The sequence below is a fragment of the Micropterus dolomieu genome, linkage group LG13 (assembly GCF_021292245.1).
Source record: "Micropterus dolomieu isolate WLL.071019.BEF.003 ecotype Adirondacks linkage group LG13, ASM2129224v1, whole genome shotgun sequence".
In the NCBI taxonomy this organism is placed as follows: Eukaryota; Metazoa; Chordata; class Actinopteri; order Centrarchiformes; family Centrarchidae; genus Micropterus; species Micropterus dolomieu.
In genome coordinates this window covers 19,744,196-19,759,024 of record NC_060162.1, presented here as the reverse complement: position 1 = coordinate 19,759,024, position 14,829 = coordinate 19,744,196, and the positions used below count along the sequence as shown (strand labels likewise).

General features: G+C 39.9%; 1 protein-coding gene across 1 annotated transcript in view; it reads right to left on the bottom strand.

The window, feature by feature from the left end:
• Window positions 1-1,820: 1,820 nt before the first annotated feature.
• Window positions 1,821-14,829, bottom strand: part of plppr1 (phospholipid phosphatase related 1) — a 59,725-nt gene continuing 46,716 nt past the window's right edge. The window contains exons 4-8 of the mRNA XM_046066002.1: window positions 14,024-14,156; window positions 11,325-11,575; window positions 9,673-9,849; window positions 4,929-5,060; window positions 1,821-3,174 (exon numbers count right to left, since the gene is read on the bottom strand). Of these exons, the coding sequence (XP_045921958.1) occupies window positions 3,142-3,174; window positions 4,929-5,060; window positions 9,673-9,849; window positions 11,325-11,575; window positions 14,024-14,156 (726 nt within the window). The 3' untranslated portion in view covers window positions 1,821-3,141. The remainder of the gene's footprint in view (window positions 3,175-4,928; window positions 5,061-9,672; window positions 9,850-11,324; window positions 11,576-14,023; window positions 14,157-14,829) is intronic.

Below are 14,829 nucleotides of genomic sequence, written 5' to 3'. Positions count from 1 at the left end.
GACACTTGGTAGGTGGGACAAAAATAGTCATATTCATGTTGACTTTTTGGGGGCCTGTCTAAACATAGGCTTGCTAAAACATCACTTTGTTCTCCTGACTTGTTCTCAGAGGCAACAATATAAGGCATCAGGCATCTCCTTTGAAATTGCATATATTAGCATTGTTAGGAGGTCGCAAAATAAATGTCAGTTGTGTTTTTGCTAAGCATTCCATTATTATAAACTCAGAATCTATTGAGTGAAATTATCCTGTGATTGTCTATTTACTTTAACTCAAGCATCATGATTGGGTACATAATTAAAGTACATTTAAAGCAAGAAGCTTTTTTCCTTTGAACTGAGCCTCCTATGAAGCACCTACCGCTAGACTGTGTCCCCGGGTACACTTGCTTTTAACTATGCTTTCGCGTACGCAAGATGGCTACCAGGCATATTCTACGTTCGTTTGGAGCGTAGGCTGTGCACATCTCCAGAAATTAACACTATGCGTCTGCAAGATGGACATGGGGGCAGTATGTTGACCTGACAGGTAGGTCAGCAGCAATCTACTGTTCAATACACCAGCCCGGGTGGCGGCGGTATGCAGTTGGTTTGCCAACCACCATTAAACACAAAACAAGAAGAAGGTCAGCAGCAGACTTAAAATAGATTGATTATAGATTTATTATCTATTTAGACTTATTATTATTTATTTCCTTAAATATGGTAGTAAGGGTATAAAGGGGTAGGAGTACATAAGATTTACTTCTTCCTACTCCTTTTTGCACATGTAAATAGAGGTTTTTAAGTACTGGAAAGTATGGACTTTTTCTTTGTTGTTTTTTTGTTTTTTACCACTATTTTTTGTTTCATTGATTTTTATTTTTTTAATTTTATTTACATGTTCAAAATAAAGATATCAAATAAAAAAAATAAAAAAAATCAAAGTAGGAGATTTATGGCGGGATGTTTACAATAAAACTCCTGGAGCTAGTCCGCAGTCACTGAGATCGTTATGATGTCTCATTAGATCATACCTCCTAGAGTGTCGCTATGTTTGGTTTGTGCAAATTCGCAGGTTGTCAAGGAAGATAATCCGGTGTCGGTGATGATCCGGCCCTGATCTGCCCCCTAGTGGATTCACGTTTAATCCTCCAGGTCCACACAAAGTACGTAGGAACAATGCCGTTTGCATCACCAACGCCTGTCTATGCCTACGCACTGTTAAAAAGCAAGTATGTTGGGGGCCAAAATACATGTTTAGAAATAGAGTCACATTACACTTCCATCCTACAAATACTTCTGCCTCCCATTCACTTCAGTTGAAACCAGAGTTCAGATTTGAGCAGGTCTGACCATGTGGATGTGCACAATAGAAACAGTGCTTTAGTGAAAAACATTTTTCTAGTGTGTGCCCAGTCTCACAACTTTTTACAGTTTGTCATCACTCTGCTCAGTTTTTATTGATTACCCACACTGGAAGCAAGGCATCACATCCTTTGTCAGGGCTGAGTCCGGGGCAGTTTCGTTGTTTAAGGCTGTAGATGAGCCACGGTTTACATTAGGGCCAATCACAGAAGAGAAGGTGGAGGACAGACCCACTCCCTACAGCTCCCAGCAAGGTAATACTGACTGTATTAGGAGATTAATTAGGCTGCTGTTTCTATGTTTCTAACTTTTTATATTGCTTGTTTTTTATGGTAAGAAAAAGACAGTTACCATTTTGAGCATTCTGACACACAATAAAAAACAAGAGAACACATTGTTGCTACTGACTATTTAATTTGTGGACAAACCAAGAAAAAAATATATGTAGCATTTCAAATGAAATGCTATTTTTTTTTGTTCTTAAAGTAAAAGACGATTATAATCACAATGATAATGAGTATAGTTCAAATCATGAATATTTATAAAACATCTTGACTTCTCCATGCTGGGCTTATCTTCCAATGGGAAATGGAATCACAACATTGCATCACAATCCACTGGTGGGTCGGGGAGAGGGAGGGGTGCATCAAAGAGGAAAAGTGAAGCAGGAGTCATTAGCCTGGTTTCCATTAAAACGGCTAGCCAGGCCTTAAGTAAGTCACTCAGTTTCCCTCAAAGAGCATTTCTGTCTCTTTTTTTCTTTTTTCCATGTATCTTATGAGGATGTCTTCCATTGGGATTTCTGTTAAAATTGAATCGTAAAGCCATACCAGTCAAATCTTCAGGTAGATCTGGCACAGGCTAGCCCCACTAGACCTCTGGAGAAAAATCCCTATTAACATCACAGTGAATCAGGAAATTGGGGTGAAACACAATCATAGTGAGAATGTCAACCAATCATATTTCATTTTCATTGTGGCTGATTATATGGCACTGCAAGTGCCAAACCCCATTTTCTGACCCGTAGGATGTCACTGACTCTTCCTTGTCATTTCCTCCAAAGGGGAGAGGAGTCATTCCCCAAAACACCTAAACTGATACCAAAACATATCCAGGTTTACAGCAGGCAAACAGGTCCAAATGGATCATACAGTAATAGTCATACAGATTAACAAAATCTTTACAAAATATGACCTGACATGGTCAATTAATGTACAGAAAGAGATAATAAAAAGAAGTATTCTGTCTTTTTTTCTGTACAAATGACAAACATCACAGAACAACAACATCAATATTTTTTCCATAATATTTTTCAGACTGAGGGGCATAGATGTGGTGATCAATGCAGCAAGTCACCTGACAGGATGTGATGTAAAACAGGGTGGGTCAGCTGACAGGAAGTGTGCAGGTTTAACACCGTCAGTATATGCTATAGCACTCGCTCATACAAAATGTACAAAACACCGTCCTCTAACTACAAACAGCACACAATGGAGGGAAAAATGTCCCACGTTTCAAATGGTTTCAAATATCTGGAAAAACAATCTGTGCTTAAGTTTGCCTTGTAATATTTTTGCCATAGATGCAATCTGTGTGCCGTGGCAAGTTGAACTGAGCATAGCCCAACTAGATGAGAACCATTAGAAACATGGTGTATTTTGTCCCCCAGGTGAATTAAACAGATATATCAGTAGTGTTTTTTGTGAAGCATTCGGAGCCACGTTGCATGCGTCCTTGTCATTGTGTCTGGAAGTGCTGTGGAGACGCAAACGTGACCCGGTGCTGCCCCCTTAGTCATGTGACCTCCGTCATCGATGCTGAATGGTTCTGTAAATGGACGTGGGGGGAGGGATGGGGAAAGTGGTATAAGGATTGAGATAAGAAAGAAAGTTAAAGGAAAGCAGGTAGGAGAGAAAAAATATGTGGAAATGAAAAGGTAGAAGAAATCATTGTCCACCACTATCGGGAGTGCTCTGTGTGTGAGGTCCTGTATTATTTCTCTGCATGTGGGAAGGAGGACAGGGATGTAGTGCAAAATGTCATGCCTGTATGTTCTTTTGAACATGTGTTATTGCTTTGTGTAAACAGAAAGAAAGAAAGAAAGAAAGAAAGAAAGAAAGAAAGAACAAATGGTCAACCTGATACTGATACTGAAGCTCTATATTTGGTTGGTAAATGTAACACCCCTTCTCCATAGGGAATTCTGAACACTAGAACCGCCAGGGTTCGTATACCTATAACCGCCAAAGCGGGTAAAATTTACCCGCTATAAAAATGCTTTGATTTTGTGATTATTTGTGCTACCCACAAACATTCAGCACCTTGGCTGTGCATTTCCCATAAATACCATCCCCACATTTCAGGCATTTTCAGAATGTTTTATTCAATTCGATTATTTATACCTTCACCATGCAGGTCGTTCGCCTGCACTTTGCATCTGTGAAGATCATGTCCACACGCAGTGGCTCTTTTGATGTCATCCACTCGCTGCTCTTGTAGATGTTATAGCCTGGTTATATTCTAAACACAGCTTGAATTTAAATGCAGCATACAATTTAAAAAAACGCCTGTCTGTTGTAGTGTTTTATAGGCAGTAATAATAATAGCCTAATAATGTAGGCTAGTTCTTACTGTTCTGCTTGTTTTTTTCAGACCCCATCTGATATTCAGAAAATTACACATAGCTACAAAAGTTTGCAGTTCCAAGCAAAAGCATTTATTTAAAAGAAAAAATTATAATCAATTCCAAAATTCAAAGTAGATTTTTACAAAACGGAAAAATGTATAATGATTACTTTTGCCCAAAAAATACACAGCGTTAGAAAACTATATAGCCTCTGCAGGTCAAAAAGCACACGAGGGAGCTGCACGCTGTCTTGACCGCAAAACACACCTCGATCACAGAAAAACTAGGCTACAGCTGCATTAGTTTTGATGATCATGTAGGCTACCCAAAAGCTATAGGCCCTAAGCATTGCTTTTATGCATGTTTAGTTCATGCAAGTGGATCGCTGTCAGATAATGACCCGTCAGATGCAGAATCAACCCAGGACACATTGCTCAGCACCCTCCGTCAGACTCTCCTTCACTCATTGCGCTGAGCAAGTACAATACCTGTAGTAGAAAAGGCGTTGCCAACAGCAACATAGAATGCTTATATAAATGCGGGAAATGAGGGGTAAATTTTAACCGCTGGCACTTACAGCCTAAATGCCCATTTTTGAAATCTGGCTTTATCTTGACATTTTTTAACAATAGGGGGTGCTACATAACAAACAAACTACTCAAAGACTCAGGGAATTGAATATTATATTGAAACCAAGTTACATACAATCGAAAAACAGGTGCGGGTAAATCTGACCTGTTGGCGGTTCTAGTGTTAAAGTAACATTAAAGTGAATTACAAGAAATTACATTAACAGCAGATTACAGTACAAACCAGATAGACTAAATTCAAAGTAACTGAAGAGGGATTTTTGTTTTTAACTCAGTCTTGAGGGAGCTGCAAATGAATTGAGGGAAGATAATATGCATCACAGAGATTAAGTTACTGGGATGCCAGGTGACATGTTCTGAGGTACCTGTGCGCTGAGGGTCTCCAGAGGGCTCTCTACACGGGGGAAAGTCATCAGAGGCAGGCCACGGTAGTCTTCAGTTTTCTGTTTAGCTGCTGCACTGTGGACGCCTTTGAAGTTGTTCACAACACATATACCCTGTGAAGGATGAGGAAAGTTCAACATGAATAGCAAAGTAGGTTACCGATGACACAGGCTGACTTGGAAATGAAACATCAAGGATTAACGGGAGAGTTAGTTTCAGCTACGACATTCTGGCCTTGTGACTGGTATTTTACAAAAGTTACAAACCTAAGGTGGACCCAACCAGGCTGGATCCACATTAGGTTTTTGCATTAGGTTATTAGAGATTAAGTTTAGTGAATACATGACGAAGTTTAAACTTAACCATACCCAAAATATTTAACCTTCATCCCCCAAAACTGTCTAAATGTTATAACGAGTATACAGTCATGCCAACATCTGCTAATTAGCACTTTAAAAGTACAGCTGAAGCCAATGGGAATGTCATTAGTATTACAGGTATTTGGTCATAAACCAAAGAATTAGGCAGACAGAAAATCTGATTGTGATGCTGGACGAAAGACCACCAAATAAATCCATCTAAGAGTTGTTGGGACATTTCACTGAATGTCTGTTCATCAGATATCCATCAGATATTGTCAGGACATTTCAGTCTGGACTATAGTGCTGGACCAACAGACTGACATTGCAATCCCTATAAAAAATAATGCCTTGATAAACACCACACACCAAATAATATGTACAGTTGCACAGCACTGCAGGTTGTCCAGAAATTGTACGAGTCTCTAAGCAGAGATCCAAGGATGTGTACATGCTGTATATTTGGTCCCTCAAGACACATTTTAACTTCCTATTATCAGACAAAGTTTATTCAACAGATGTAACACAGTTATCTGCAGAAACACCTAAATGTAGCTTGAGTATCATAACATTGTTAAAAGAGAGAATGTCACTTAATGTCTATATTAGATAGATGAGATTTCTTATACCTTAAATCAGACTGCCTGCCAACCCTAGTGTCCATCTAGAAGGAATTCAAAGCACCCACGAGATTTTGGGAGAAACGTGATCATATTTTTTTGGCTTCGAACAGTTATTGCTGTAATATAAAGTTTATATGGATATAAAAGCTCAATCAGAACGTTGTATGAGTCTACAAAATTCAACCATCATTTAATGCAGTCAATGGACATGCTCCGGGCGGCTCTTCTTTGTTGCATGGCACTACGCATGCAGAGGCCTTGTTTCTTCATTTATATGTCTGTTAAAATTCTTGTAAATTACAGTTACTTATTCTAGTTCTTTTAACAGCAGAGACACTACCAAGGTTGCAGCATTTCTGTACTCTTCCATGGACTAGTTAATCAAAGAAGGCAGCCCGAGGGAGAATCTCCCCCCCAGGCTGACCATGCCCTCAGGCAGTGGCAAAGGAGAAAATGAAGCGGGGTGATTCGCTGCAGGGGGATGCTCAAGGTTTCCTTATTTGTGGCAGTTCATGGACAGTGCTTTTCTAGTGCTCCCAGACCAAGCAAATGAAAGCTGCTGAGCCAAAATCTAACAACGACACTCAGCATTTAGCATCACCGTTTCACAAAAACATATGAATTTTGTAGAAAAATGTAAAGTACTTCTAAACGTTAAGTTGATTAGGCTGGTCATGGGCAAGGCAGAAATGTTCAAAGTGCACACCATTGGGCTCAACTCTACACTGACACTGACACGTTGTTTTAACACGGCTGTTGCTGATCTACCCTTGGATAAAAAATATTTTAAGCTACAACCATCCTGCTTGTTTAAAACACATTTCAGTATGGTTTCCACTTTCTTGTTTTCACTCAACTGAATCGCAGCCCCAAAGGCCGTGGAAGACTGCTTTCTTTTCATTTTTGCATCTTGTCATCCATTCTAAGTTGCCAGCTATTGTCTCAGGTGAGCCAAGTGAAATTTTTGCTTTTTGCCATGGAAATGCTGAAAAATCTTATTTTAGCTTTCAAATAAAAGTTGCATACTTTCTCATAAAATGAGACGAAGAGAAAACAAGACGACTTGGAATCTTGGAACGCAGCCAGAAAGTGCCTCTACTTCAATTGGACACCTCTGTCTCCTGATGTGGCCAACATCCTCTGCACCTCCTCACATGATTAACACTGATCCTTCAATCTGCTGGCGGACGACTGTCCTCTTTTAAGACCAAAGGCAGATGCTGTTTGATGAGTCGATTCAGCTCACCTCTCTGTGAGCATTGATAGCACCGGGATTTGAGCTGTACCTGCTTTCTACTCTTTTTTGTACCAATTAATTTCCCTCAAGATAGTACTCCATCAAATTGCCTCGGTTCTCAGATGACAAGACCATGATAAGCTTCATCAGGACCACTGGGTAAATGCGTTCACTTCATGGTTTGCTGATAATATGCTTGAAATGAGCAGGTCCAAAGCTGCTGAGTTGGTGATTGACTTTCTTGTGTTCATCTTTCCCTGGAGCTCACTGACTCAATGTATGTAAATTTTTATAGGTCAGTCACTGGAAGCTTATATCCTGCATCAAAGAGTGGGTGTGGTGGCTCCTCCTCCTCATGGTCCAAAGACAAGCTGCTTCATGTTGACCACATCACCACACATCACCGGCCTTTAGCTTTCTCCTAAGTCCACAAGAGCAACAACAAGAGCAGGTGTGATTGCTAATTACTCCCGCAGGAAACTCTGTTAAGCGCCTCTTCAGACCAAAATCTGAATATCTGGACTTGTCCTCCCCATCCTGTAGAGCTGTCTGTAAATCTCACTGCTGTCACTCTTTATAGCCCCACACTTTCTTAACATCAAACATGGATTTAACCAATCATCTTGCACTACCACTATGTCTGCACAAACATTTAATACTTTAATCATCTAATGCAACTCATTGCCCTCAGCATCTAGGTGCAAAACAATACAATTTATTAAATATTTCTAATTGATAGCTGTAGTAAATCGAACTGCTTTAAAATGTGAAAAGCGGCTAGTTTTAATGCTAATATTATATTGTCATATGTGATGTTCACTGTCAATCCAAAAACTGGTTGTCAGTCCAACACTTTATTTCGCCTTCATAAACACACTGGACAAATGATCTTCTTAGCTGTACTTGCTCTCTATATAAGGTGCTGTTGTCATGTAAGTTGTGTTAGCTTGGGGTGTTTCTCTGCTGTGGTATAAATTCCCATACAACCTTCAAATAACCAGACCATGTTTGATCACAGTAGTAGCAGGACATCTGCGGGGTTTCCCTGTAAATACACATAACAACACTGGTTCTCTTTGTTTGAATCAAAAAGCTGTGAAGCCAGCCGCCAGCGAACCAATGAACAAGCAATGATCCAGGGCCCAGCGGCAATTACCCGTAATGAAGCCTCTGAGACTGTTAAATACATCTTTTTTGATTTGTGGGGGTTTCCCTTCACCTTACTTTCTCCTCAGTGGGCTTTCTGCTGCAACCACAAAAACAGCTTGAGGGTTTGAGCTCTTTATCACGTCTCTGCATTTAAACACTTAGCATAAACTTTAACAAAGCCAATTTCATTTTTCAGTGGAATACAAGCTAAGACATGTTGGATTAAATGTTCACTAGTTCCCTTAACTGGATCTCTCCTGTGGTGTCCGAACAATAATGCTGCGATGCTGTGTTGAGAGGAAACCCGCTTGACACTGTTCTTGATCATAAAAGTTTATTAATCAAAGAGTTCAGCATCAATTACAAGCTCTGCAGCAGCTTGGAGAGTGACCCAGCCCGATGACCACTCTGTCTCTCTGTACATCAAACATAGCTTATATAGGATATGTTTAGGTATCTGTCAGGTACCATAGCAGGGTTTGAGTCTGCAAAGTAAAAGGTACCCATAGAAGGGTACAGTACTATTTTGAGGTAACAAAACAAGGGGTTAGAGGTCAAATTCTATAGAAGGGTTCAGTCCCTACATAACCATCAAACACTGCTCTCCCCGTAGAAGGTCACTGACTCTCTGTCTTGCTGCTACAGTGCTATTTTGAACTGTTATGAGTCAAATGCATAAATATTGGATACGACACTCCCTAATCACTGAATTAAACACAACCACTATTTCAAACTAGTGTTTCCCTCAACCTTCTTCTCACTTTTGGTCCTTCTGCCTTTCACTACCCTTCCTTACTGAGCTCTTTGAAAACCAGGGCAACTGTTGATCACAGTAGAAATCCAGGTGCAACCTTTCATTATTTTTCTCTCGTCCTCTTTCCCCCAATCAACCAGTGCGTCCTTACCTTTTTCTCTCTATCCTAACTCACCTGTATCTGAACTTTCTTCAAGCTGGCTATAAACCATGCTTTATCCTGTTTCACATGCTCGCTCTCAACTCTTCATGCCCTACTCTTTTTAGCTTCTTTACCAAATTAGTCTTTAGGGACTCATTACACATGCCTGAATTAATACACAGCTAACTTCAAACTATACTAAAATACAAAAACAAATCTGATGTTCATATGAATATTAGTACATAAATGTGTAATAAAAATGGCACCAAAACCATTTTGCAGGCTTTCTTAAGGGCTGTAGCCTGAATTAATCATTTAATTTGTGGTTTGGGTCACTTCCAAAGTGGAGTTGGAAATTATTATTATAATTTGAAAATAAGACATGACCAGAATCCACCATCATCTTTTATTTTCTCTCCTCTCCTCTAATCCACCCTCCCACACTCATTCACCATCCTCACCAGAAACAGAGCAACTGCTGATCCCAGTATAAATCCAGCCACGACGTCCGAACAGTGGTTTCGGTACTCTGAGACTCGGTTGAGACCCGCAAGAAAGGCAGAACAGAGCGTGCCCAAACAGAGCACAGGCTTGGCCAGGCGGCTGGACTTGGTCTTGATGGTGCTGGTGATATACATCTGCAAAGGGGGGTTAGAAGCCAGATTAAATCAGACCAACAACTTTGAAAATGCAAAAGATCATGAAAAGAGCCCCTGTTTCTCTCTTTAGGTAGAGCAGACCAGAAATAATCTCATGCAGAGCAACTGGAGGTGTTCCCACCAAAATGGAGTCAAATATTTTTACCATTTCCTGACAGCACAAAGCCTCCATTGCATAGTAAAATGGTTAAGGAGAGATGTCAAACACTTACATCATATGAGTGAAATAATTCTCCAAAACAAAGAGTTTTTTTCACAGAGAATAAAAGATTTCAAGACTAACCTGATAAGGGAACCTGTGATTGTTGTGAGAAGACAGTGAGAATTTGAAAATATACACTCTTTCTACATATGTTCTCGCTTTTTGAACTTTTACCTCCTCCCATGGGAACTGAGAGGTTGTGCGTCAACAATCTTTTCCATGTATTCGTCTTGCTCCTGCTGATAAAATCTGCACCTCTGCTCTCTCTTTCGCTTTTCAGCAGCTGAGCCCCTCCGTTACTATGATGTGAAATAGTAGCTCTTCAAATAGCCCTTCAAAAAGGCATTCTTCATGTGTTCCTCCAGGCAGTTTTCTAAAAATGCCTGAATCAGCCTAAAGCTTGTCTGAAAAATTACTCAGGACACTTTCAATAAATATTAAGTCCCTCCTTGCTGGTTACATGTATGTTGCACCCTTTTATAGGAAAGGTTCTTTCTTATTCAAAGCCTTTTTAAATTACAGATCCAGAGTGTAACTTTAATCCGTCCGGGCCAAAAAGATCTATCCAGCTCTAATTGCTTGGGTGTTTCTATTTTTTCAGTATTCCAAAAAAAATCCTCCAAGGTGTAAATGAATTACATTCAGTCCCAAATGAGTAACTCTAGTGCCACAAATAAGTTTGACATTGATTTTAAATTAACTGTGCTCAGGTTGGGTTGGAAGAAAATAGTATAGTATATATTTGCTGTATTTATGTACATATATATAGCCTTAATTTGATTTAACTTCACCAATTACACATACTTAGATTTAGAAGTTAGTCAACAAACTGCATGACTAAGCCTCAAAGTTAAAGACTTCATTCCCTTTAAACAGGCAACTTTTCTCACCTTTAATCTAATGACACCCACATGCATGGTCCTCATACTATTACATTACTTCACACATGATATTTTGACTTTAATACAAGTGTGAAATGGCAGGTTACAAATGTTGGGTTGTTCTAAAGTCGGAGGGAAAGGAATAAGGTGTTTACACGGAAACAATGGTAATTTTCCTAGAAAAAAAGATCATGTGATCCCATACCATATGGCACAAAATAAGCAGATCAATCTATATCAAACTATCTTTACACAATGTGTAAAAGTGAAATGTTATGTGATGTTTTTTCCATTGTTTAAACCCCTCTGTCTGTAAAATGCCCACAGCAAACTTCATTATAGTGCCTACTGCTCGTGTCCATTCTTCTCACCGTCAGGTAAACAGCAGAGTAAACACTCAGCGAAGCGTCCTTGGATGGAAACGACCGCCGTGCGTTCTCCACGACAACGGGGTTCCCGGTGCAGATGTTGCCACTGATGATAAACTGGTGGTTAAAACGACACTCAGTGCCGGTATAGTTGGGCTTGCAGACAGACAGGAAGTAGGGCGAGAGACCTCCCGTCACCACCTGGCCTGCGTTGACGAAGATGTCTGTGGCAAATAGACCGAACGCAAACACACCTGGGGCACACAGACACAACAGATACACAATGAGAATTTATGACAAATAAAAAAGCCCACACATTTATACATTATCACCTCATATCCGGGGCTGTCTGGCTCCCAGTGCTGGCACATAAGCTATGAACTGTCATTAAGCAGAGCTAAACCCAAGAATATCTAAAGTTTACATTACATTTATTCCCTGAAATATGTCTACTGTGATTTTTTTATTTATTTATAACACAACATAAATGTTGGAATCAAATCAAGTTAAAATGTTAGGTAAGATGAGTGGACAACAGGCAGGGAAAGAAACAAACACAACAAACACACCAAAATCGCACCTAATATGAATGATTGCACTTCAGCCCTCCAACCCTGACCAGTGTCTGCGTCTGCATTCCTTTTGCAGTGAAATATGACTGCTGATTATCTGGCCTGCTTAGCCATGAAATTACTATGCTTTGTATTCTCATCCAGGGAGGGGGCTGTAGAGGGCTTGGGTAGGGGGAGGGGCACGGGGGGTTTCGAGTGCCTGTGAGGGGTACAGGGACACGATTGTGTGAAGGGCATTGAAGGGGAATAGAGAGGGGGAATTAGGGTGAGAGGAGAGGAGACGGGAGGGAGCAAGAGAGCGGGAAACTAAAAGCCTCGATGATCCTACAAATTTGAGAGAGATTGTTCGGGAGCAGACGGAAATATAAATCATGCGAATTGCCTAATGAATTTCTGATGAGTGTTTTATGAATTGAAGGGGTATTATTTAAAAATGAACAACACAGTTCTAATTATGCCAAGAAAGTCCAGCAGACGACCTCCCTTACTGGAACAGACAGCAAAGAGTTTGCCCAGATCTACTCAAGCTTTACGGAAAAGTGGCTGTAAAAATGTAAATTCAAAGGTTTCAGGTGGATGTCTTGTAATCCATTTTAGTAAAGCGATACATGTGTGAGGTTACAAACCTTACCTTTAATTGTGCTATGAAGCAGCCCAATTGTAAGAAAGAAAATCTTTTATATGGATCCTATAAGGTCCAACATGTTTGCTAAAGCTGTTTAAATTCTGTTTTAGTGGCTAATGCAGTTTTAGAGAAGCTGCAGTAAAATGCATCACAGCTGGACTTGATCCATTTGGCTTCCCTCACTGAAGAATTACTGAAATCTGTTCAGTCAGGCCAGGTCGCTGTATTTAAACTGGAAAGCCTCAACCAGCAAGTTTGCCTCAGCTTACCTACCTAAGATTAAATCAAAGCAGATGGTGTGGTCAGCCAATCAGGGTCCAACCACGTCAAAACCAGACGCATAACAGGACATAACCAGCTCCAATTAACACTTTATTCTCAAGTAACAAACACGGAAGATCAAAATCTGCTGATCTATGCAGTATTTGTGGACAACCTCAGATTCAAATGTGTAGAAGAAGCTGCTGCTGCATCCTGGCCAACCTTGTTAACCTGATCTTATAAATCTCTCTTATGACCTGTGTCTGACACAACAGGAAGACGGCTGATCCATATATATCCACATATATCATGTTATCCGCAGGTTGTGGGAAGTTTGCTGGTATATTGCTTTTGTCCCTGTTGAGGGTTCCACTCTTTTGTCCTTTAGATGATCATTAGTGCTTCGGGAAGTCCTTTTTTACATGACGCTAGAAGTGTTTTGAACATACAAAAAGGGAATCTTAAACGCCAAATCCTGAGGCTCTGAATCATCAGGGTGACTGTTTGAATTGGTAGCTTTTTGCATTGGAGCTCCCCTCACAGGTGACTGACAGCACCCACATTCAGCTGTGACCTTAGCCATGATATACAGCATGTTGCTTCCTGGTTAAAAGCTTACTGATAGACTGTGAAAGCCACAGTAACATTCATGATGTTGCAACCTTATAAACAGAATTAATTTTTTTATATATAGTTTTTTATACTAAATTGAAACAGCAGAAGACTCTTAAACAGAATCCAACACTGACTGAAGAAAGTCAAAAGCAGCGCTCTAATATCACTGCTTTATGATCGGTGATACAATAACTGAAGTGCATACTGATATGCATTTAAATAATGATGCGATCACAGAAAACAGACCACAAAGTCAGTGAGTAAGTTGTACTGAGCTGAATGAAATGATTAGAATCGGCAAAACTATCCTTATTTTGTGGTATAAGATATTAATTTAATTCTACTTAAGAGTTTTCTCTATGAACAGGTTTTAATATGTTGTTTATGAAATGAACATTTACAAACAAAATGCTGAGACCAGACTCCTGTCTAAAAAGGTTCCAGCAGCACTTCCATACTTCATTCAATATTATTATATTGTACCCTGTATGGTAAATGTATCCCATAAGATACACTCAAAATTCCTAAACTAGTTTTGATATGTGTTTCTTCATGATGGAGTGTGTTTCTAAGTTGTCAGCTGTAACATGAAGGAGCGGTTTGACTTTTTGGCATGCTAACTTTCTTACCTATGAAACGTACGATGCGGCGGATAAGGGGGTTGAGGTAACAGCAGTCTCCTGTCACAATGGTTTTCTCCTGGGCCAGGAGAGCTTCCCTCGTTGATTTCATCACGTACATGGACACCTCTCCGATGAAAATCTACACAAACACACAAAAAAAAAAACAGAAAGAGGAAGAAATTCACAAAGATTCAGAGATCAAACACAAAGAGCAAAAACAAACCCCACATAGACAAGGAAGAAAAGAAAACATGAAGTTAGGCATGCCATTACAGGGCAAAAGAACATTTTGCCCCGTGTCTGGCCTGTGTATATATACTGTGTCTTAATACAGCCTTTCTTCGGGTCCATTATATTGTAGACATTACATCAGGTCTAATGGAAAAACTGCTGCTGGACACACAAAATGAAAGTCATTGCCAGCTGCCTTGAGTGATGCAGGCTGCTACAAAAATATGTGCGTGTTTATAAGTGGGAGTGTGTGCATACAGTAAGTGCATATGTGTGTACACATGTGTCTGTGTGTGTGTTTGTGTTTATAAAAGAGTTTGTTTTGAGCCCCAGGACAGGTAACAAAACTCCTGCATTTTCCTCCATCCCTCGTGAAGGCTATTTTTTTATTATCAACATGTTCTTGTGAATGCAACTCTAATCTATTTCTTTCTTTGTGACTATGAGCAGCAGGAGCAAATGGTCTTGTGATGTTGGAAAACTCAAAAAACAAAGAAGTCACATGAAACTGAATAGGTTGTTTTTAAAGCTCTGCACTGGATTCAGTCCTGTCTGGGTTTGTCAGCATGAAGCAAGCTGAT